We start from the raw sequence: 23,994 nt of genomic DNA on the forward strand, positions 1-23,994 counted from the left end.
TGAATTGTGAACATTTTCAGAACATTCTTTATTGAAACAAATGAAAAATTTGGAGTTGTTATTTATAGGCTACTATGCTCTGATTTTACTGCAGTTGAGATCAAATTGGGCTGAATGTGGAACCTGAACCGAGTTTGACATCCCTGCTCTAAACCATACAATGTGAGCAATATCTTAGTTTTTGTCCATTTTGAGGCAGAGGAATGAATTGTAAACAATCTATGACATATTTTTGCTAGCTTAAACTGATGCATGTTGACAAATAGTGGAATAAAGACCAGTATCAGCATTAATCTGAATTTAACTCCAACTATCGCTCTCTTTTTAGCTTTGTTTTTGTGTCAATCAGTTTCTAAGGAATATACACATTAAATGTTAAACTGTGATAAAAAGCAACTCCGACTAAAACGGTGAGAACAAACAAAACACAAATGCCCTAAAACCAAAAGAATGAGATGCTAAAATGCTTCACAGATCTGAGGGTAACTGCAGAGTCAAAGCGATCTCTTTCATTAATATAAAGATATTAATTAGCAGCTTTAATGTAATGAGCGTTTATTTGCAATTTAAAATGGCTCTTTGATAATATGAGCTGACATTTATCAGAGCAGGGTTACCAGAGAGGAAACAGTAAAAGCATTTTTTTTTTTTATCACTTTATCGCACCTCGGGACTGTACAGACACACACAAAGTGGCACGCACACACAGTTAAAGGTGTCTGGGGGCTATTGAAGGTATCAGGTGTGAGCCAGCTGTGAACACAGACTGGTTAATAAGCCGTCTGTGTTTGAATTAATGACTCATAAAGCTGTCTATCTGTCTGCCTGTCTATGTGCTGCCCCAGACATGAGTGTATAAAACGTAGCTGTCATGCCCAGAATGGAATAACAAACATGCGTAAACATTAAAATGATCTTTGTTCATGTGATGCCTCCCAACTTATATATGGTTTTTAAAGAACAAAATAAAAACTTTTCATCCTCATGCTTAACTGTTCATGACAAGACTGTAAAAATTGGCTGCGTCTGTATTGTGCTGTGAGAGGAAACAGCGATATCATTAGGTGTTCGAATGGCAAATTCAACTCAGTGTAAAGAGATAAAATTAAATTGCAGAGACTCACAAATTCCAAGAAACGCAGTTATTCGACAACTTTAATCATTAAAATATGAGAAGATTTCTCAAAATCTATACAGCTGTTAGAAAACTTTGACACAGTGTAGACTAATCTAATTTGCTGCTGTTCATTCTTTTCTCTGACAGAAAGCTTTTCTGCTTTTATTGCCAAGTTCTGAAATATTAGGTGAAGGGCATGTAGATGGTATTACAGCATAGCAGACACATTCCTTACTTATACAAGCCTCAGAAGAGCTGCAGGATTATATAAACACCATCATTATCTGGAAGGTGTGTACTGGATCATGGCGACAAGGAAGAAAAATAATGTGTGTCTGCACAAGTCTGCACTAAATGAACTCTACTGGACTTAAAAGTCATTCAGGCTTCCCTGTTACCAAAGTTCTTCCAAGAGCATGTAGCTGCAATATTAGGTGTTCAGAAACCTTCATCTCCACTGTGTCCAGTGTCCTCTCCATCACCTAGCTGACACGTGAATACATTCATGGTTTGTTGTCCTTTGTTGGCAACTTACCACTTATGTCGATGGTCCAGCTCTTAATACTAACAACAGTAGTTGATTTAAATAAGCATACATTTACATCTTGTTTTGCCGATTTGGGTCAAATTTACAACATCTGCATGGAAACCTAGCTACTTGTCTGTCCTCCTATTAAGGCTAAATCATAGGTTGTGTGTGCGTGCACCACATTGCATCAAATAGGTGTGTTTCATTGTGAAATAATTCTTTGATTTAAAAAAAAAAAAAAAACAACCTTCAAGAGTTAACTCCAGGGTGGGCCATAAGTTTCCATACATAGGAATAATAAACATTTTATGTTGGACAACCGTTTTTATTTATAGAATGTGCTCTATATGATCACCATTGTTTCGAAAACATATTAATACGTGTTTTACCCTGTTGATGAACTTGCATTAGCACAGTTGAAGTTCTGCTTGTAATGGTGTTGGTGATTCGTTCCTTTAGATGATTTATGTCTCGTATCTTCACCTGATACACCATGGCCTTCAAGTGCCCCCAAAGATGATGCCAAACGCATCTTCTAGGGTATCTGAAACATAAAAAAATATACATTATACATTTTCCTATGCATGGAAATTGATGTCCCACCCTGTATAATGAGAGCAAAGGATGAAGCCAGGAGACACTGTTAGAGACACAAAAGTATGGAGGATGTGTAAGTGGATGGATGAGTTGATGAAAGCCTGGATGTTAGCTACCACAGCTAAGGTGTTATGTCAGTCAGTCACCAGATACAGTCCTGGTCACCATTATTGACTCCCATGAAATTTAAATACATAATGTAGAATATGTGCTGAAAAAATTAATCCAGTGAAACAGCTTTGGTCGACAGACAACTCATGTTTGATACTGAACAGCAAATGATAAAACAATTTTTAAAAAGCAATAGGAGGGAAAAAAATAGAGAAATTGAAACATCTCGCTATGACATCGGTATTAGCACCCCTTAAATCAGTTTGAGAAACCTCCCATTTTGGCTCAGCTGTGATTAATCAGGAATTAGAATCACCTGGTGATAAACTGAACTGTTAGTGCCCACATGACATAAATTAGCTAATGAATGATGACTTTAATGTTTTAAAAAGCCACATGTTACTCCCTGTTCCTTTGTCACAATGGTGAAAACAAGGATGCTATCTGAGGACATTAGCAGTGTTTTCATTAGCAAGCACAAGACTTCTAAAGGGTATAAGGCCATCTCCAAGGACCTTCATATCCCTGTTTCAGTGCCAAAAAGGGTGCCAATAGTGGTGACTGGGACTGTATAGGGTCCAAAACATCCCTGTCTCCAACTGAATCCCATTTTTTAAAAATTCACAAATCCACTTCTTTTAAGAAATATTACCAGTAAGCTCTGATTATTTTCAACTAGTTATTATGGTTTCAGTTGCTAAATTTGCATCCTGTAATTAGTGTATTTGTAATCATTTGGTAAATTATTGGTACGTTAATAAGACGTGAAAGGTTATAGAAGGTTTTGATGTCTGCCGTGTGAACAATGATTGATGCTCTCCCCACCTCCTCAACTCCCTCTGTCTAAGAGTTTCTGTGATTTTCTGATTTTCATCCTCACAGGATGCTCATGCAATAATTCACAAAGTTGAATTAGTGTAAGAGATTGTGGTAGCTGCCCTGTTAAAACAAAGGTAGCATTTGCTTCGGTCTGAGGTTCAATAGCATGAAAAGGTACTAATTCCACTCCTTATCTGCTCCTTAATGCTGCCACTTTAGGCCTCTAATGTGCTCAAATGCAAACGAGTGCGTGACCTTACTACTTTCACATCCACATACAGTCTAAAGGCCTTTCTGAAACTGGACTCTTTCCACTCCCATACTATTCCAGAGTGTAAATGTGTTTATAGTCAGACTCACGGCTAAATGAAGCTCCTTTCATAGAAGTTTAAGGTACAAATATACAGCAGCAAACTTGAAGATGACCCTGCTTCTCTCCTAAACATATCCAGAAAAATTTAAGTTTCTCCTAAGCTTCTTTAGTGGCATTTCTTTTTCTTGTAAACATCCTCTTATTTTTACCTCGGATAAGGTGCTTAGTGTAACACTTCTATGATTTCTAAACTAATAGCTTTAAAGTTGTTATTGACCTATTTGCATGACTTGTCTTTGATGGCAGTTCCATGTTTTCTCAGTAAATAAACATTGATGCAGACGCTCTGTTAGAGGGTCTTATAGCTCACTTCCATTCCCTCGAATATGCAAACAGACTGAAATTAGGTGGGGAGATGTGGTAGAGGGCAGCTTGATATAGGAATTATGTCTTTGACACCGTAGACTGATGTTAACCACGTTTCAACCTGAGTCTAGACATGTTTATTATTGGCACCATCATGGTGAAGGTCCTCTAACCTCAAGAAGTACATGTCTTAAGGATAAGGATAAACTTTATTGATCCCACAGTGGGGAAAGTTCACCGTTACAGCAGCTCCAAAGAAAAAGTACAAAAGTATAAAGGCAGTGCAAGAATAAATAAGAAAAAAACACGGTGCAAAAATTGCAGATAACATTATATACAGATTTTTATTTTTTTTTAAATACCATGTAGAAGACTATATACAGGAGGATGAGGTATCAGTTATTGCACATAAGTAGGTGGATGCATGTGTAAATTGGGGGAAGAAAAAAGTGCAGCAGTAAACAGTACACAGTGAAGTTTATAATGCGGCATTGAACAGTCTGACAGATGCTGGAATAAACGACCTGCAGAAAGCTAAACCATGACCTTTCCTGAAATGAATCAATTAGTTTTGTGCTTAGACCTTATCGTTGCTTTGCCATAGTATTAAGGTTATTTATTTTCCAACATTGATTTTATAAGTTTATCAATAGAATATGTTCCTGTTGGCCATGATCTGCACTGTTTAGATTGGAGCACTTGTTGGAAGTTCTTTGAAATGCGTTCTGTCATCATAGTTAGGTTTAAAGACCAATGAGTCAGATAATTCCCAAGTATTAGAAACACGGCTCGAGATTCATTATGACTAACGTAATTCCCGGTTTAATATCAGTCCTCGCACAATCAAGGAAGAGACGCATTTCTTTGAATTTGGATTGGATTGGTGTCATTGTCACGGATGGCAAAATTGCAGTATTATTGGTTCTGTTGAAACTGCAATTTTAGCACATTTTTAAAGCAATATAATTTAATTTGCCATCACATGATGACTTAGACTTTAAAATGCTCAGGAAAGGGACGCCTAGATAGTTCAACTGGTTGAGTAGGGGACCCATGAACAGGGGCTGGAGTCCCCTATGCAGCGGCCTGGGTTTGATTCCAGTTCACAGGCCTTTGCTGCAGGTCTTCCCCCCATTCTTCTCCTTACTTTCCTGTCTGCCTCTTTACTAACCTGTCTAATAAAGCCAACATCATAACTCTTGTATTGAAGTCTTTGGATACCAGGTCACTCTCTTTACATAGATTTATCAACCAAACACACTGTTAATTTGTCTACTGCTCATCCAAAACACAACTATAAAAAACTCAACTATAGGATTAAATCATACACATTAACTCATTTCTGATAGACTATTTTCCTAGTATTCTAATAATTGTGTGAAGTTGTAAACTAACTATATGTGCCTTTTGTCCACTGAGTTCAATATTCCTATAGTTTACATGCATATGGCCTCTTGTTTTGAGCTGGGAAATGAAGCACGTAGCAGCTTACATCAGGGAACAGTGACTTTCAGTGCAATAACGACTCAACCACATGTCTGGAGGGTATCAGCTGTCTTATATCACCCTTTTATAATGATGCACATGTGACTAGTTAACATGGACCCAGATATCTGTCCTGCTGCTCTCTGGCCTCGCTTCTGTTCCTGAGATACAGCAAACATGATCTCACCTATATATGCTGGTGAAAGCATTACTGTTTCTCCTTTTTAATGCTAAAATGTTCCCTGTGTATCAACACCTCAGATTAAGGGTTAATGCGATGATGTGCGATGATGACTACTGTAGGAGAAATTATGTTTTTGATTTCCCCTGTCCACAGAAAGGTCAGAAGTCACGGTAGAATACAGGAGCTCACTTGAGAATTGAAATCATCCACGTTTCAGATTCACTTTACTTTCCTTTCTAGTCAGTTCAGTGGGCTACACACCTGTCACTGGTTCACATTTAGATTTTTTCTCTGGACATCTCTCATCTGTCCCTCAGTGCTTCTGCCTCTCTGTGTCATTCCTAACAAAAAACATAAATTACATAAAATAATTCTTGGGGTGCAGTAGTCATCTTGAGGGTATCAGGTGCTCTGTGTGGCCTGATCCTAATGAGCCACATGTGACCAGTTAAAAAGGAACCATCTGATCTGCCCATTCGCCTCATTACCACCCAATACATATTAATGTCCAGGGTCACATCTTATACATACAACATACATATTCATAGCACACATGCAGCGCTGTATATGTATCTTAATGACACGGACATGATGGGTTTACTGGTGATATTCAGTTCCTTTCTTCTCTGTTTTGTTTTATTATGGCCAGCTATGTGCTGCTCTTTTTTCCTCTGTTGTGTTTTGTTTTGTCATGACATGGACTTTTCATGTGTTAATACATGGACGATGACACAAGGCCACTGTTTTACTGAGTTGTCTTGTATTGCATGGGGTTACACTGAATTGCATAACACTGAATAAAAGCAGTTGGTCTTAACCATTTTGGCTTGAAACTCCTTAAAACAAAGCATGTGAGGACAGAAGCTGTGAGCACTTCAACCGAACAGCAATGTTTAATCCTCAGATTGTTTTCTTAAAGGGTTTTTAGGGGCCCGAAATATCCAGTATTTCAGGAGGAGAAACACAAAAATTTGAGAAGAAGGCAGAAAAAAAACATGTTTTTTCTTTTTTATCCTTTTAATCATCTTGCAGCCTGTCAGATTTATCTTTGGACCCCTTGAGGGCAGTTCTCTGAAGATACAAGCGAATGTCTCTGCGGGTTTTTATGAAGACAGCGGTGATACGAGTAATTTTAGGTCACAACGGAGCTGATGTGCACACCTCCCAGAAAAGTTGTGGTATGGATGTAGGAGTTAAGCAAGTTCTGATAAATAGAACCGGCTCATTTGGAGACACGTTTGAAGAGGGAAAGCAAAAGCATGTAAACGTTATACTCACAGTCTGTACAGTAATAAAACAAACAGCCACACACAAGCGTCTCTGTGCTACTCTATGCTTGTTTGTGTTCGTGCAGCCCGGAGCACGTATCCGCCTTTAGACAGCGATCCGCTCCAGCAGCATCAAACACAAGATGAGAGAATATTTGCAGTGAAAAACACACTCAGTCACTCACTGAGAGACTGTCCTCGCAAGAAAAATGACAGCATCTCTTCAGCTCTAATTCCTGCTATAATGCATTTTCACATTTTCTATCACCTATCAGCCAGGTGGATTTACAACTTTAACGAAGATGGTGGCTTTGACAAGGGAAAACATTCTTTGACTTCTGTTTGCTCTCAAAAGTTGCTGCTGCTTTGTTCTGACCACGATCATGTAGGTTTTCTGTGAATACCAAACTTTTTCACTAGTGGTGGCAAATTAGACAAAATCAATCAAATATTATGCTTTTGTTAGCATCATTTACTCCATTGTTAGAAAAATAAATAATATTTATCTGCTGATATGTAGCAAAAGAATTGTACATGAGTGTTGCATTAAGAGAAATTTAAAAATCCAGATCTATCTTGTTAGACTTCAAAAATAGTCCTCTCTTGCAGTTTTGTTTAAACTGGCATCAATAACATCCAAACTCAGACCCTGAGCTTTACCTCACACCATTTCATTCTCTCTTGAGACGACAACAAAGCAAAGTAACACCCCAGTCAATCTAACAGGGTAATGGTTACTTGTTTATTTCCATTAATTTCTTTGATTGGTCGGGGGTGACTGGTGAATTAAGTGATCCATCAAGCTTTATAATCTGATTTGTATTGTTGTTTAACAAGTGTGTATGTCAGATGGTAAGGACGACTTGCTTAAATGAAAGAATATCCTCAAGGTTAGGTACATTTTCTTATCCTTTAAGAATGAAAGGTTGGCTGAGCTAAGAATAGAATCCTCTCTCACTGACACAGCAGCAAAAAAGGAACCTCTTTTATACTAGAATCTCAAGTAAAATCTTCAAAATTCCAATCAATATAGTCCCAATGATTGACTCTAAGTGATTAGAAAATGTGAAGACCAAGTTGCAACTTCTGGGGCTGAAAAATGAAGCCAAAACAAAAGTGCCAAAACATCAGTTCCCCAAATGGCTACTTGAGGCTGCTCCAAAAGTGAGTCAATCCCCATAGACCTCCATGTTAAAATGCCCAACTTTACAGCAAAAACAAACATGTTTACAAAAACAGTTTTGATCTCTATAGCTAATGACTACATTCATTACAACTGTACAGGGATTGAAGTTTTATATACATCATCTGTTTAAATTATATCAAGGCTCAAAATTGTTATTATTATTATGTTTGCATTGATTGCTTCAACTTCTCTTAACTCTTTTCCCATTTTTAGATTTGAGCCAAGTAGAGACATGTACTGCCAAGATAACTATAGCTTGAGCCACCAAACTGACCTTCAGAACCACTCTATGGGTGAAGTCATGAAAGGTTTGTCCGTCTTTATATCAGTTCCTTAGTCCCTGTTTTATTGAGTCCTTCATTTCTAACATATTGCTTGTAGGGGGATGGTGGTTGGGGATGTGGTTTTTATTACCTTTTTACTCCTTCTGATATGTGAAGCACTTTGTGTTACATTCCATTTGTATGAAAAGTGCTGTACAAATAAAGCCCGGCTGATTGATTATATACAGTCTGTGGTGCATTCAGGTAATTTGGAAGACAGCGACAAACAGCATGTTTTCCATAACATTTGGAGGACTTAAGAAGAGGCATTTTATTAACAATTTAGTTCCACAATACCTGCAATAACTCCAAATGCATTACTGGAAAAAGACAAGCATGTGCATAACTAGAGTTGGACTAATGCAACAAATTTGTGCCGGTTGAAGTCAAAGTCAGGGTCATTCATCACTACCTTTATCTACCCACTGTGACACTTATGTTACTGTGAGCTGCTTCCCTCCCTCTCTTGCCTTACGTTTGACCTTCCATTTGTCCTCCATAAGAGGTTTCTCTCTTTATTTCTCCCTCTCTGCTTTGCTGCGTCTCTTTGTTTTTCTGCCGGTCTTTCTCTCCCCCTCATCCTCTCTCCTTGTGTTTTCTCTCCTCCCTCCTGCTCTGTGTCCCTCTCTGTCAGTTTTTGTTTACAAACCCTTTCATCTGGATATTGCTTTATATGTAAAAACCCTTCTATTTGAATGGAGTTTTATTTAAAACCCTGTCATTTAAATAGCTCTTTAAAAGACAGAGGAATGAAAAGTCAACAAGGACCCTCCAATTGTGTTTCCTGACAGGACTCACACACACACACACACACGCAGACACACACACAGACAAACACACATGCTCGCACACCGCCTGCCTGTCTACATGCATCCGAGTCTATTATTATGCTAATGAGTCTCCAGTCTCCACATGTCCCCACAGCCTCCGCGCACACACACACACACACACACACACACACACACACACAGATGTGTTTCGCTGAGCTCAGCAGTATAGCTGCACTCGCGGCTAGCAGGGAAAATAACGAGGAGTGGACAATTTCACCATCACAGAAACAGACGGGGATAGAATTGGCAGTGTGTGTCACTGATCGACGCAGAGAAATACACTTAACCTCCATCGACAGACACGTATATCTTAATGCCTTCTTTTCTTTGGATTTCCTTGCTTCCTTAGGCTCTGTCTGAGGTAAAGAACACATTGTAAAACAAGGCAGAAAGGCAAAATGCTCAACAAGTATTCAGGTGGGTATTCAACAACATGACTGTCAGCGACTGTAGCTGTGTCAAATACCCAATTTTTTTACAGTCATGTAAGCTGCTACGTGCAGAATGTTTACAGGGTTGTGGCATCTTTAAGGCATGGGTTTTTTGTTTGCAACGCTGGCAGCATTATCCATGGTGGAGCTGGAATTTTGATGTCTTACAGATTGTAGAATTATGTGCAACATTTATGTAAAGCCTTTCATGACATGGTTTTGCCTGCTTGACAATATAAGTTAAACACTGATGTCTCTTTTAGATCTGTTTACTCTACCAGCTCCTGAAATATATTATTTAAATTGGTGCTGAAATGTGCTAACGAGTTCTCTAAATTAAGCGACAAATTATATCATTTTCCTATGTTCTTAAAAATGACACACAAAATAATTTTCCGATTTGATCAGCAGGAAAACGACATCTACCTTCCAAAATCATCGCAAACAACAGTTTATAAAAACAGAAAATAAATCTGTTTTATGATGCCACAATGCCATATAGCTAAAGCTTTGTTGGTTTTAGCTTCAATAATAACCTGAGTTTAGTAAAGGAAGATCATGGTTTGTGATTAAGATTAGAGAAAGGTGATGGTTGGACTCTGAAAAACAGTTTGGAATCAGGAAATTAAAAGCAGTCTCATGTGTTCAACCCCCATGTTTTGCTGGCCCATCCATCCATCCATCCATCCATCCATCCATCCATCCATCCATCCATCCATCCATCCATCCGTCCATCCGTCCATCCGTCCATCCGTCCATCCGTCCATCCGTCCATCCGTCCATCCATCCATCCATCCATCCATCCATCCATCCATCCATCCATCCATCCATCCATCCATCCGTCCATCCGTCCATCCGTCCATCCATCCATCCATCCATCCATCCAACCTCCTCCCTGCAGGTCATTAACAATGTTACATGATTTTCAAACTTTTCCCAATTGAAAAATCATCACTTCTATGGCTGACAGAAGGTCTTGCACATCAACATAAACATATATAGTTTTAGGGCATTTGCTGACACAAGCAAAATGCTTGTCAGAGAATGATTCCTGGAAATTGCTTCCAGCTGCTTCATATATAAGACAGTTTGTTTATGCAGTATATATGGTCCAGAAAACCAAAACAATGACTTGGAAACAACTAAAAGAGGCTGAAAGCTGCATGAGGAGATGGATGTTGTGTGTCAGTGGGTTCAGCGCTACAAATAGGCCTTTCACCTTAATAAACAGGGCAGGTTTAACTAAAAATCAAAGTTCAACAGGAATGTGACTTATTGATCACATTCGGTAAATCTTCCTTCCTTCAGTCGCTAGGTTTGTGTAATAGAATGGATTGTCCATTTATTGCAAGGTCAGTGGTTCAGTCACCAACTCCTGCTTGCCAAAGTGTCCTTGAGCAAAGGACAAGACACTGAATCCCAGGTTTATCCTGAAGACAGGTGAGCACCTTGTGTTGCAAGTCGCTGTCACTGGTTTATGTAAATGAGAACATTGCCAAGAACTATTGTAAAAAAGCAATAAAAAGGTGCGGTTCATTACTTATTAAACCTTCTAGATCAGGGGTGTCAAACATGCGGCCCGTGGGCCAAAACCGGCACATAAGAGGATCCAGTCCGGCCTGTGGGATGACTTTGTAAAGAGCAAAAATTACAGAGAAGACATTAACTGCTGATTGTAAATTTGTAAAATTGTAAATTTTAAATAATTTCTAGACTTTGACAAGTTGTTTTGATCATAAAATAAAATACTATTTACTATTCCTATTTCTCATTGTTCTTTTGCCATTTTGTGCCTCTTTTATGTATTTTTTGTCTTGTTTTTTGTCTCATGTTTTTGTCATTTTCTCGTTTTTGTCAGTTTATGTTTTGTTTTTGCCTCGCTTATGTTGGCATATTTTTGTCATTTTTTGTTTGGCTTTATGCGTTTTGTGTCTCGTTTTGTCTCACTTGTGTTGTTTGTCCATTTTTTTGTCGCTTTGTGCCTCGTTTTTGTAATATTTTTTTTACTTGTTTTTGTTGTTTTTTGTCATTTTAATCTGACTTTGATCATAACTTAAAATACTGTATTGTTCAGTTCCAGATACCTGTGACTAAATGTTTTGTGTATTTGCAGACACTCTGTGATCTGGAACTTGTAATGCACAAATGATAAACTGAAGCAGAATGTTTTTGAAATTGAACATATTTTCCTTAAGAAATTTCAGGTTGTTCATGATGTTTTGTAAAAAGATAATACCTTAAATGTGAGTATTTTCAGAATGTACTTTTTTTTTGCACTAAAACAAAGGAAAAAATTGAAGTTGTGGTCACATATAGGTTATTATGCTGTGATTTTACTGGTCTGGCCCACTTGAGATCAAAGTGGGCTAAATGTGGAACCTGAACTAAGATGAATTTGACACCCCTGTTCTGGAGTCTCAGATTACATGTGACAAACTGTCATTCCCTGCATTTAAAATGATACAATCCACCCGCTAATGCACGAGAAACCTTTGCAAACATCGGCACATACATAAAACTCCTAAAGATACAGTGCACTTTGCTCCACATACATTCCCACATACATGTGTTTTTGGGGAAAAAAAGAGGCACTACATACTCTCCCTTTCTCTCTCCAGCATTTATCAATGAACTATAAAAATAGGTTAACTCCAAGGACCTCACTGAACACAACTTACATAAACGTACACGTCACTGGATTACATCACGCACCATCATCCATCCTGCCTGCCTGGATGTGTATGAATGGGGGCAGGGCCGTGCATAAGTGTGTGTCTGTCACTGTCTACTAGCTGGAGGCAGAACTCTGTGTGAGTGCGTAAACGCCAAAAACTGCGCTTCATCACTCTGCATCACGTCCCCTTCCCTTTGACACACGCATAAATGAACATGGTGCACATCAAAGGCCCACAGAGGTCTGACATTGTCTCTCTCTGCTTCTCTGACTCTGTGAGACACCATTCAGTCAAAGCACCTTCACCTCAGTTACATTAACTAAACCCATTGGCTAGTGCTGAGTGTGGATTTATGCACAGGGGATGGGATTGGCCCGGAAGGAGCCCTGATTTGCATAAAGCGAACTTGATTGGTTGACTGCAGTGTAAAAGCATTGACCTGTGCTCAGTGCCACAAGAAGTTGGATTTCAGCTGTTGGTTTGATGGTTCTCGGACCCTTAGAAAGGCTGCAGATCAGGTGGGAGTATGAGTGTTTTCCTTCAGAGCAACAGTTACTTCTGCACCTGCATGTTCACAGGATGTGGAGATCGAACTGAAAGAATGAAACAGAAAAAGTCACATGGTTTATTTTGTTTTCATTCTTCAGTTTGTCATAAGCATGCTAAACTGTCTCCCATGTGTCTTGTGTCTTGTATAGGCTGCATTTGATCACACATATACCTTGTGGATATATCACGGATCTAATAAAGGATGGTTACATTTAAACACGTTGTGCTTTTAACATAATTTTCTGTATAAGTCTGGTTGGTAACAGTGCTATAATTTGCATTTAATCAATATACTACATCTTAAAGCTTCTTTATTAAGCGTTCTTGACGATGAAACTGACCCACTGCATACTCAATCAATTGCATTTTTTAAAAAATTATGGAAAATTTTAGTTTTGACAGTATAATTTTAAGTGGATTTTACATCACATGCCAAAAATGTCAGTGTAATGAGTGTGCAGAGGAAGCATCTTATCTCTTTGTGGTTACATTTAAACATGTTATGACTTAAACATAATGTCGGTCACTATTATAAAATTTAGTTTGCATTTAGCCAGTAGCATATGCTTTGCCTTAAAGCTTCAAAAAACATCCTTCATCAAGATTTCTCGAAGACTAGCCTGACCCAATGCATTGCGATTAATTGCAATTAAATTTCTTTTTAATGCAAATTTTAGATCTCAATGATTCATTTCATGTGGATTTTGCATGACACCAAAAATCTAAGTGTAAGGTGTGCGTCGACTGCAGGAAATATGTTATCAGCATTATTTTTAATCTCAATCTCACTGGCGTCTACATTAAAATTTGCATGTAACCAATACATTACATCTCAAAAACATTTTCTATCAAGAGTTATAGCCTGACCTTGTGCATGGCCCACTGATTAGAATTAATTTCTTTATGCAAATTTGGGTTTTGACTGCTTCATTTTATGTGTATTTTACATGCCAAAATTGTCAATAATTGAGTGTGTGGAAATCCTATATTGAAATGAACCATAAATGTAAACCATCAGCTCAAGAAGCAGCACTGATTACTTTATTTTGGGGTATTTTTTCTCTATATTTATGCATGTTTTGTAACTATCATATGCCAACTTCCATCCATTTCTACAGGGATCCACAAACAGTCTCTGATCCCCATTTTAGGGACCTAAACCAACCCACTAAGCCTGCCTTTTAATTCCACTGCCATAAAAATCAGCGTGAGCGAGCACTTAAACCTGCCTAATTAAAACCCTCCTCGGCCATCAGTGCGCGCCGCTGCTGGTCCCACAAGACAAGATGCTCTTTTTTTTCTTCTTCTTCTTCTTCTGATGAATAAAATTAAGCTCTCCCTCTCTCCCTCTCTCTCTCTCGCGCGCCCTATAAAGCCGCAACAGCTGATCTCGTGCATCACAGAGAGCCGCAGCTCCGCACGAGAGAGGAGGAAGAGGAGGAGAGAGTGAAGCCGAGAGTTGGAGAGGAGACGATGAAGATGACGGTGGTGGTTGCGGTGAGCCGTTCCGATCTTCCAAATGCAGCTTTTAGGAACATCTTCTGAGCAATATTTTCTGAGGACATTTCGAGTTTGTGATATTTGTGAAGCTCAAGTCTTGCGAGACGTCTCGTGGACTCTTTAACCCCCTTTTTCCACACTTCTTTCTGTGTCTTTTTAACCCAAAAAACATCGTAGTTTTGTCCATTCACCTGCTTTGGGATTTCCGCCGGAGTGTGTCGTTTGATTTTGCAACCGTGAAACCGTTTTTTCCTTCTTCCTTACTCCCTTCTTCTTCCACCGGAGCTGAACAGTAACGGGAGGCTCGCGCTGCGAGACGGAGCTGTCCGGTGCTGAACGCGCAAGCCCAGGACAAGGGGGGAGCTGTCCGCGTGCTGTTCAACACCGAATGAGATCATGTTTGTTTTGGGATAAAAAGCGAACAAAAAAGGACAAACGGACGTTTTTTTTTTTTTTTTTTTTTAACGGAATAGCCACGCAGGGGCTGATTTCTATTTTTATTTTCGACCTTCTGCAAACTCCACAGGTCTTCCACTGGCGACTTAACGGAATGAAAACGGACCATTTCTCAGCCAAACATTCATTTAGCGAACATAAATACCCGGCATGCTAAAAATAGAGAGGCACTCGAGGTGGTTTGTTTAATCTTTATATAAAAAAAGAAAAAAGCCATGTCTCCACTTTTGAGGCTGTTTGATGGGAGGAAGAACCTTTAGTGGCTGAAACAAGGGAGTAAATACCAGGAAAAAAATAGTAGGTTGAGTGGGTTTTGAGTTTTAAAGTGAGTTAGAGAGAAGAAAGAGCTCCATCATGCCTCGGTCCTTCTTAGTGAAGAAAGTGAAACTGGACGATTTCTCGGCTGCTGAGCTGGAGAGCTCGTACGGTCACAGCCGAAGAGAAGAGCTCAGTCTGCGATTCCATCATCATGACAAAGGTTAGTCACCCTCCTACACACACACACACACGCACACACACACACACACACACACACACACACACACACACACACACACACACAATGTCTGCAATCCATCACCCAGAGAAATTCTTTGCTACCCTCAGATTTGAAAGCATTAGTCATGACTGTTTCAGAGAGATGAAGGGATTCAAGGGGTCAAACTGAGGCCAGAACCCCAAAATACACCAATTTCAAGCGTGGAAATTCTATTCCCTCTCCGTGAAACACTATTATGTGGAGGAAAGGATGAAGAGAGGTGGCAGGAGGTGAAGAAACCTCCGCTGAGATGCTCGGGGCAGTGAATGAGACATGTTTTTAGTAACATAATGAGATAAATGCTGATGCATATTGACCCTTTCCCCGGCCAGGTCAGGTGTCAGGCCGGAATGGAGGGGTCTTTCTCAAAGGCACTTCACCCGAGTGAATTATTGATGACTCAAGCTCAGTTTATACGTGAAATTTCCCGCTTCCCATACAGATGATGTGGGTTGTTGCTGTGTCAGCATGGACAACATCTAAACAGCAGCAAATGAAACTGTATTAGTCTTTAAATTCACCTGAAACATTTCACATTTCCTTTAAAGATGCCAATAAATTCAACCATCGTCCTGCTCTGCCCTCACGTGCTACGACACTGTTCCATTTATGCAGCCATAGACACACATATTCAGCTCCAAATAGTTGCTGACACTCACAAATTAAGCAGAAAAAGACAATTTTCCCCCTCAGAATATTAAGAAGACTGTCGAGGAGTGACAGGGAGCCACAGAGCTGAGATCTTTTACAGAAAACCACGCTAAATGATTATGTTAATACATTATGTCACCTGCACAGATACGCTGGGATTCTCTGTTATTCTGTTGCCAATTACATTATTCAAATCAGTTTCTCTCCAGCACCTGTGTGCGTGTCTCTTTCCAAGACTTTGACAATATTGCCCAGCTACATTGACTGCTAATGGTTCCCACACATTGTATAATCCCAGACAGACAGGCAAAATACAATACAGCGTCAGTGAAGATTTTTTGGGTCAAATATGCAGTTGAAATGTGTGGAAAAGGAGGAAAGTATTGATAAAATACTTGCCTAGCATGCCTGAACAGAAGACGAGGCTCTTTAAAGACTGCTCAGTGTTCTAAAAAGTGTTTGTTTTTGTAAAGATTGCATTAATCCTCATGTCATCCTGTGGGTCAAAAGTGACCCATTTTAAAGTTTGAAAATGTGGAAAAAAGATTTTTACAGTGAAACTTCTGATGTCCACATTTTCAACATTTTTGGGAAATCTTTGAACATTTTTTGGTGGAAAAAAAGAAATGTTGAAAATGTTTCTTAAGAACATTCACAAAAAAATCAACCAAAATCCAGTGAATTTTGCTGGATTTTGGTTGATTTTTTTTGTGAACGTTCTTAAAGAAAATATTAGAAGTTTTACTGATATGTACGTAATCATTTCAGATATTTTTTTAGGATTTTTTTGAAGATTTTTGCTCATTTTTTGAAAATATTTACAAGAATTTTCTTGCCAAATTTGGGGGATTTATTTATTTATTTATTTTTTAAAATAAAACTTTTATGGGAAACTTTTAAGGAATTATTGGAATTTTCTTCCTGAAGGTTTTGCAAATTTTCAGAAATTTGGGGAATTTTTTTTGCTGAATTTTTGGATTTTTTTCAGACAAGGAAACAATATTTTTTGGTGCCTGTAAATGAGGACAACAGGAGGGTTAATATATAAAAAAATAACACAGATAAAATGAATATATGCAACCTTTGTGCATTACGATGCCTTTTACCCTCTTCTGGCTTGTTGTTTGGGTTTATGTTGGAGTCAATTTCAGCCACATTTGTAAGACAGACAAATTTTAGCCTAAAAATTGCCCGATTTATTTCCCAAGTTAACGGAAAACAAAACAACGCTAAAAAAAAGTTAATGTTACACTTATAATTGGGTGCAGAAAAAATGAGATTACACATTGACACTTTAATAAGGTAATAAATCATTTGAGTTGTATGTCTGTCTGCTAGTTTCTGCCCTCTAGTGGACGAAAAAACAATGAATGCAGCTCTAAAGAAAACTTGGAAAGGATCAAGCATGGAACTGTGTTAGTGCAGCCTGGCGGATTTCACATTGTACCAAGGTCAAATGTAAGATAAAGAGATCCGAGGCGTTCTGACGACACATCCGAACAAAGAAACACACAGCGGCAGCAGCAGAATCATTGTGGTGAGCGTGTAAAGGCTGAGGAAGCTATGCCTTATTATAAATATAACAAGAGTTTGAAGCAGCTTGTTGCACACAAACACACACAAACACACACACACGTTGCTGTGTTTCTGTCAACTCGGCACATTTCCCAGGCAGCTTGCACAGCTGAGTGCACAGCATTACACACACACACACACACACACACACACACACACACACACACACACACACACACACACACACACACACACACACACACACACACACACACAGGAAGCAGTCAGTGACCTACAAGTGTCCAAAGCACACAAGTGTGCGTCAGTTACTGCTGGTTTGGATCAAAAATTAAATTGTAGCTTGCAGCTTTTTCTCTCTCTCTTGCTTTCTCTTTCTGTCTGTCTCTGTTTTTCTCTCCCTTTTTTTTAGTTCTCTATATTTCAAAGACACATAACAGAGGGACGGCTCTGGCTTGGCAGAGTATTTAATCTTTAATAAGCATTTAGAACAGCTATCAGCTCTAATGCCGCTAAAGTACTTTGAAATGCATGCGGAGTTGACACAGCGAGACAGAGACGGAGACAAAGAGACAAACAAACAGAGACGGCGCTCTGATGCCGGGATGCAAAGCAACAGTCGTGGCATCTTTCTATAAAAAGAGGACAACAAGGAGTGGTCATGTTTAATTGGCAGGGATCGTAGGAATAGCTTCTGTGAGGAGATGAAGAAAAAACCAACGCCTCACATTTTGTTTACACCTTAAAATTCTGCATCTTAAAACCAGGGATTGAGCTTGTTTTTACTTCTGTGCTCGCTGCCTGTCAGTCACATATGCACAACTCAGCCTGGCAGTTAGTACCTTCACAGCAGGGTAAACAAATACATGACACACACTGAATCCTGGAAGAGAATACAGTTATTTTTGCCCAGCCTTACTGTCTATACTTCAATCCAACACACAGAGGCCACATGATTGTGTTTTGGCAAGTAAGGCACAGATCATAGTGCTTCCTATACCGCCATGAGGACAAATTCCTACTTGTGGTCAACAAATATTCCAATCTATGTGCAACATTGAGCCGAAATCTGCTGAACACACTCCATATTTTGGATGCTATGTGGGCTTTCCATTCTAGTTCACCTTCAGGTCAAAATGTCAGTTTTGCAAACAAGACATTTCCTTTCAGTGCAACCCTCAGGACAAACGTCAACAAAATCTCGAGTATACGTTTAACATAAATCTTATATATATGTGTGTGTGTGTGTGTTATTTAAGATAGCTATTCTCATAAATGTTAAATTTGCTGACAGAGTACCATAATTGTGTGTATTAAAACTTTGGAACTTGAAGCTGAGGTAAAGCAAGTGGATAGAGGAATGATGGAAGTAGATGTAGGTGGTAGGTAATGCCTGTGGAGCTGTTCACTAGTTCAGGACTGTATCTGTACTGGAAACTGTCGGTTTGACCGATTATAAATCTCCACAACATCTCAAAGACCGAAGCTGCTCTTGGTCAACATACGTGGTTTAAAATGAACAATTAGATCATGTTTCAAAACTTTACAAACGCTCTATAAAACATGACTTACCCACACAAACACAGTGCTTTCTTCCAGAGTGCAACGATTGAATATTTATAATTCATGATTTTCTCTCTCTCCACTCCACATCACTTTTTTCTCCCTCTCTTGCTCTTCCCACTATTTTCTTTCTCTATTACTCTGACTTAAATTCAAAATGTTAAATTAGCATGAGAGCCGCTAACCTAACCACCACCAAACAACATCACTCTTCTTTCTGTCTTTCTTTCTTTCTTTCTTTTCCTACCTCTACCTCCCGTCTCTTACTCCCATCATATTATCGACCAACATCCGAGCTTTTCTCAGAACTGCATCATGAAATTATATTACCAGCAATAGTATCTCCTCTGCTGTCTGTGTCTTAATGCTCACAGAGTGCTAATTGAAATGGAGAGCTATTGATCGGCATAGATCCACAGGAGTTGTGGCTGTGGGTTATTAGCTACCAGTCTCTCCTTGTGTCTGCTCCCGTTTAGTCTGTTGAGCACAGAAGCCAATAATAGAAATAATGAAACAGCTGACATCAAAACACGCCAACAAATTATTTATCAGATTTGTCAGGAGCTGTGCAAAAATATGCCGCCTGCTGAGGAATTTGTGAGTCTCAGGCAAATGTGTTTAGCTCGAGAGGGAGACTGTCAGTGTCAGGGTGCCCGTTGAGCAATGCACTATACCCCCCCCCACCAAGCTGCTGTAATAGAGACGTTGTGTGTATAACATTTGAGGCTTTGACAGCTCCGAGGTGTGACTGTGTGCAACCGTAGACCTGTCAGGAAAGGAGCAGCTGATGAGGAGCAAGTGTGCTCACTGAACCCTCCCATGAAAAATAAAGATTTCCCACTGAGGGGAAAGTGTCTCCTCCTCGCTGGCAAAGACATAAAAGCATTTTACTACCACTATAAATACGACAACTCTTTACTCCGCTTTGTATCACCTCCAAAAACAGTCTGAAGGTGGTCTCCTTTGGTCTCGTATGGTTAAACAATGGGAATGCACATGTTGTTAATGCAATCCTTTGGTGGTGGAAGTGATATTTAGAAACCAGAGACGAAAAGCTGCAATCAGTAATGCTATCTGGAGACAAAACACGACGCAACTCTGTTAATAATGAATGAACTCTTGGTGAATGAGTTAGATTTGTGGCCAGTGTTTTTACAGTCATATGAAATCTGTTTAATTTTCCCAGTAGCAGTGGATACTACAAAGCCTGCAGGGGACTGAGGATGATAGGAAGTTGTGCTCACAAGATATTAGATCCATATCTTGTGCACAAGCTTGCAGCACTCACATGCCCTCGCTTCCCAGATTTTCAAACCAATCAGTTTCTCTTTCATGGCTCAGTTTGTTAGTTAGTTAGACTCTATTTTTGTCACTTTATTTGTTATTTCTTCTAATTTCACAACAAAATATAAATACGAGTTGAACAATTTTTAATTTCCTGTAAATATGATACACTATTACAACTTCTGGCTCATCCTGTTTTCATCTCAAGCACCAGCCTAATACTTCAAACCTTTAAAGAACATTAAAGTTAGAAATATTAAGAGATCGGAACCCGGCTATACAGATGCAACATAGTAAGTCCTATCTTGTGTAGTGTAAGTAAAAAAATACAGTTTCATCAGGGCTTCATAGGAGGTTGAAATAGAGACACTGTGAAGAGGAAAAGCACCAGTGCAGCTTTAGGTTTTAGTTATTGAGAGGATTGTCAATACTCATATGTCAAAAGAGAGAAAAGAGGTGCATTCTGCTTTTTATCTCACTGTCACTTTTGCAGCCCTCATGTAGCATCCTCGTAAAGATCGTCAAAGCAATCAGTTTCTAATTTCCAATCAGTCTTCCTGCCAAAGCGATTAACCTCTTCCTCTGTCTCCTCAGGCTACGTCAGCGATTATCTGAGCCCAAATCCTTACGATGACGTGGTGGGAAGCGACTCGTCGGTCATCTCTAAAGTACCCTCCCCGAGCCACTCGTCGATCATCTATGGCAGCATCGACAACACCTACTCCGGCATCCACGGTGACATCCACGGCGATTCGGACCAGCCAGACAGCCCGCGGTCCGAGGTGTCGTCATCAGCCGGCGGGTACATCAACGGGGACGCAGCCGTGAGCGAGGGATACGCAGTAGATGCGTTTTTCATCATGGACGGACGGTCGCGGAGGAAAACCACGCCGAACCCGAGAGGAGCCGCCCAGAGGCACACCTGCAGCGAGTGCGGCAAAACCTACGCCACGTCCTCCAACCTGAGCCGGCACAAGCAGACGCACAGGAGCATAGACAGCAAGATGGCCAAGAAGTGCCCCACGTGTGGGAAAGTTTACGTCTCCATGCCCGCCATGGCCATGCACTTGCTGACCCACGACCTCAAGCACAAGTGCGACGTGTGCGGCAAAGCGTTCAGCCGGCCGTGGCTGCTGCAGGGCCACATGCGCTCGCACACGGGCGAGAAGCCGTTCGGGTGCGCGCACTGCGGGAAGGCGTTTGCTGACCGGTCGAACCTGCGCGCTCACATGCAGACACACTCGGCCTTCAAGCACTACAAGTGTAAACGGTGTAACAAGACGTTCGCACTCAAGAGCTACCTGAACAAGCACTACGAGTCAGCGTGCTTCAAGGGGGCGTTCTCCCCTATGAGCTCACTGGGGGAATGATGGATGGATTCCTCAACCATAACTGGGGTTTATTTAATTTATTTACATCAGAGTTTTCTGATTTCTTTCTGCTTTGCCCCCAAAAGAAGAACCTGAGTGCTACAAGGGAGGAGTGTTTTCTCTGCAAGGATCATGAGGTATACGACAAAAATAGTCTAAAAGACACGTCTGTTTTTATCAAGAACTCTCTCCTTTTGTGCCATCTCCCCTCATCTGGAAGTCGAGTGAAAAGTTTTCAATGCCTGATTTAGATTGTCACCTGCTTCGATAAGATACGTCCCCTTGAGGCTGTTTTAAATATCTGTGAAGATAAATAAAGCACAGCACATCTAGCTCATAATTTCTGAAGATACCTAGATCTATTTATGTCCATACCTATCTTCATCATTCCGTTTTCTGTTTCAACCCATGAGGAAACGACACTGAAGCACAATTGCTCTTCCATCTCTCTCTGTCTTTCTGTGACAGGCGTTTCACAGAGTTTAAAGCATGAATCACATCATCAGTTTTTCTTGCAAAGAGATTCAATGAACTTTCCTATTTTATGCTTTTTTAGAAACAAACATTGGTAATCTAAGGATACATCCGGTGTCCTGCTTTTAGCGAAACTGACTTTGGACTGAACTTACATGGAGATAAAGCATCAAAACAAAGAAAGCACACAGTATTTTGTTCTCTGCAAGATACTTTCATTTACACTATTGTACACCTACAGTATGCTGTATGCTGTTGATAAACCACTATGAACTGTGAAGAAAACAAGGTGCAGCAAAGTACACTGGTGTAGTGGGAAATTATGATTTTTTTGGTGAAATTTCTTTAAACCACAGACACAGGATTTGTTTTCTTATCTTCAGTGTAATGTTGGCATTTGTGCTTTACTTGACAGTAAACAGTGGAGGGTCTGAAGGAACTGGGAAGACAAACTGGGCTACCAGTTCAGGATCAGACAGCTGAAAACTCCCACTGAGCCACCAGGGTATTCCTTAACGATGTTTTCCTATAACCCAAATCTGACGTTATTTATTTATTTATTTATTTATGTCACTGTCAGCGGAGGATCAAGACATTAAAAATGTCTTGATTTTCCTCAAAAGGTCAAACCTTTTTTCAAATGTTGTATAATAATTTAGCTCAGTATTCAGCTTTGTAATCTTTTTTATGTGTCTATTTATTTCCTAATTTATTTCTGTATTTATTTGTTTATGGGTTTTTGTGTTAATTTGCACTTTACTTTTTTGTATTTTTTTTTTGCCTTTGTCACAAATATGCCAAAGCATTTGACACTTTCTAATTACCGAATACCTTTTTACTTTTGTCTGCCACTTTAATTATAAAAACTACTGCATGCAAAAAATAACAATAGCCTAATAATGGAATCTATGCCAATCTTATGAGTCTTTGGGATAGTTTGCCAAAACCTCTTAGATAACAGGCAAATTAAGCAAATTTGTGTCTTGGGCAATATTTCATTCATATCTGATAGAGCAATAATGCATGATATTTTTGAAGAAACGTGAGTCATAACTGCTTGTAACATCTTGATTTTTTTCAAGTACCACTATTCTATGTAGTTATGAGAAAGGAAATTTCAGGGAGTTAGCGAACCAAGTTAGTGTTAAATAATGGAGGGTTGGGTTCAGAGCTCTAAATTTACAAGAACTGTGATGCTACTGTGATTCTTTGAGGCTTTATCCAGTCGTAACATTTTTTTTAATGCTCACTGAAAGATCAAATTTGAATCAGCGGTGAGTCGGTATTCCAATTTCCAACCTCTGCTGTTTCAGTGTGTAATATTATCCAAAACAATTGTCTCCTTGTTACAATTATGTCTTGGCATCATTAGTTTATGTCTGTACAAGCATTCAGAGCTGCTGGGGCTTCCAGGGATTCACACAGATGGCTCAACTCCTTTAGATGGAGGGCTCTGGGTTGGGTTGGGACGGGTCTTTTTGTACATGGTTTATGCACTGCCTGCCTTGTATTATTATTCTAAAATATTGTAGAAAGTAGAAGGTACTGCTGTAGACCTCTGGTGCTGAAACATGGACGGAAACCCAGAATGAAAAAGTTTTGGTTTCATATTCTAATTGCCAAATAGGTGAAACACGACTTCCGGTCGTTTCCTCAACTCTCAGTAGTCCTTGAACACATCCATTCCATACTTGGCCCTTGTGAAAATTTTCTCCTATGAGTTGCTCAAAATTCGAGAGCTCTCTTCTCTAAATCTAATCAAAAGATCAGCTTTGCTCGTGGGCTCGACATGAGACATTAATTCACAAACTCCATGTGAGGACTCTAGAGCCAACAACACTC

At 39.6% G+C, this 23,994-nt stretch overlaps 1 protein-coding gene and 1 long non-coding RNA gene across 2 annotated transcripts in view; one reads left to right on the top strand and one right to left on the bottom strand.

Moving 5' to 3' along the window:
* Positions 1 to 1,141: 1,141 nt before the first annotated feature.
* LOC129350723 (uncharacterized) overlaps positions 1,142 to 23,994 on the bottom strand; it is a 55,941-nt gene continuing 33,088 nt past the window's right edge. The window contains exon 4 of the long non-coding RNA XR_008604209.1: positions 1,142 to 2,190. This is a non-coding gene — a long non-coding RNA (uncharacterized LOC129350723). The remainder of the gene's footprint in view (positions 2,191 to 23,994) is intronic.
* On the top strand, positions 14,108 to 23,827 carry LOC111567392 (transcriptional repressor scratch 1-like). Its single transcript, XM_023268495.3, has 2 exons — positions 14,108 to 15,217; positions 20,903 to 23,827. Exons 1-2 carry the CDS (start codon positions 15,094 to 15,096, stop codon positions 21,676 to 21,678), a joined length of 900 nt encoding a protein of 299 aa, XP_023124263.1. The 5' UTR covers positions 14,108 to 15,093; the 3' UTR covers positions 21,679 to 23,827.

The sequence above is a fragment of the Amphiprion ocellaris genome, chromosome 15 (assembly GCF_022539595.1).
Source record: "Amphiprion ocellaris isolate individual 3 ecotype Okinawa chromosome 15, ASM2253959v1, whole genome shotgun sequence".
In the NCBI taxonomy this organism is placed as follows: domain Eukaryota; kingdom Metazoa; phylum Chordata; class Actinopteri; family Pomacentridae; genus Amphiprion; species Amphiprion ocellaris.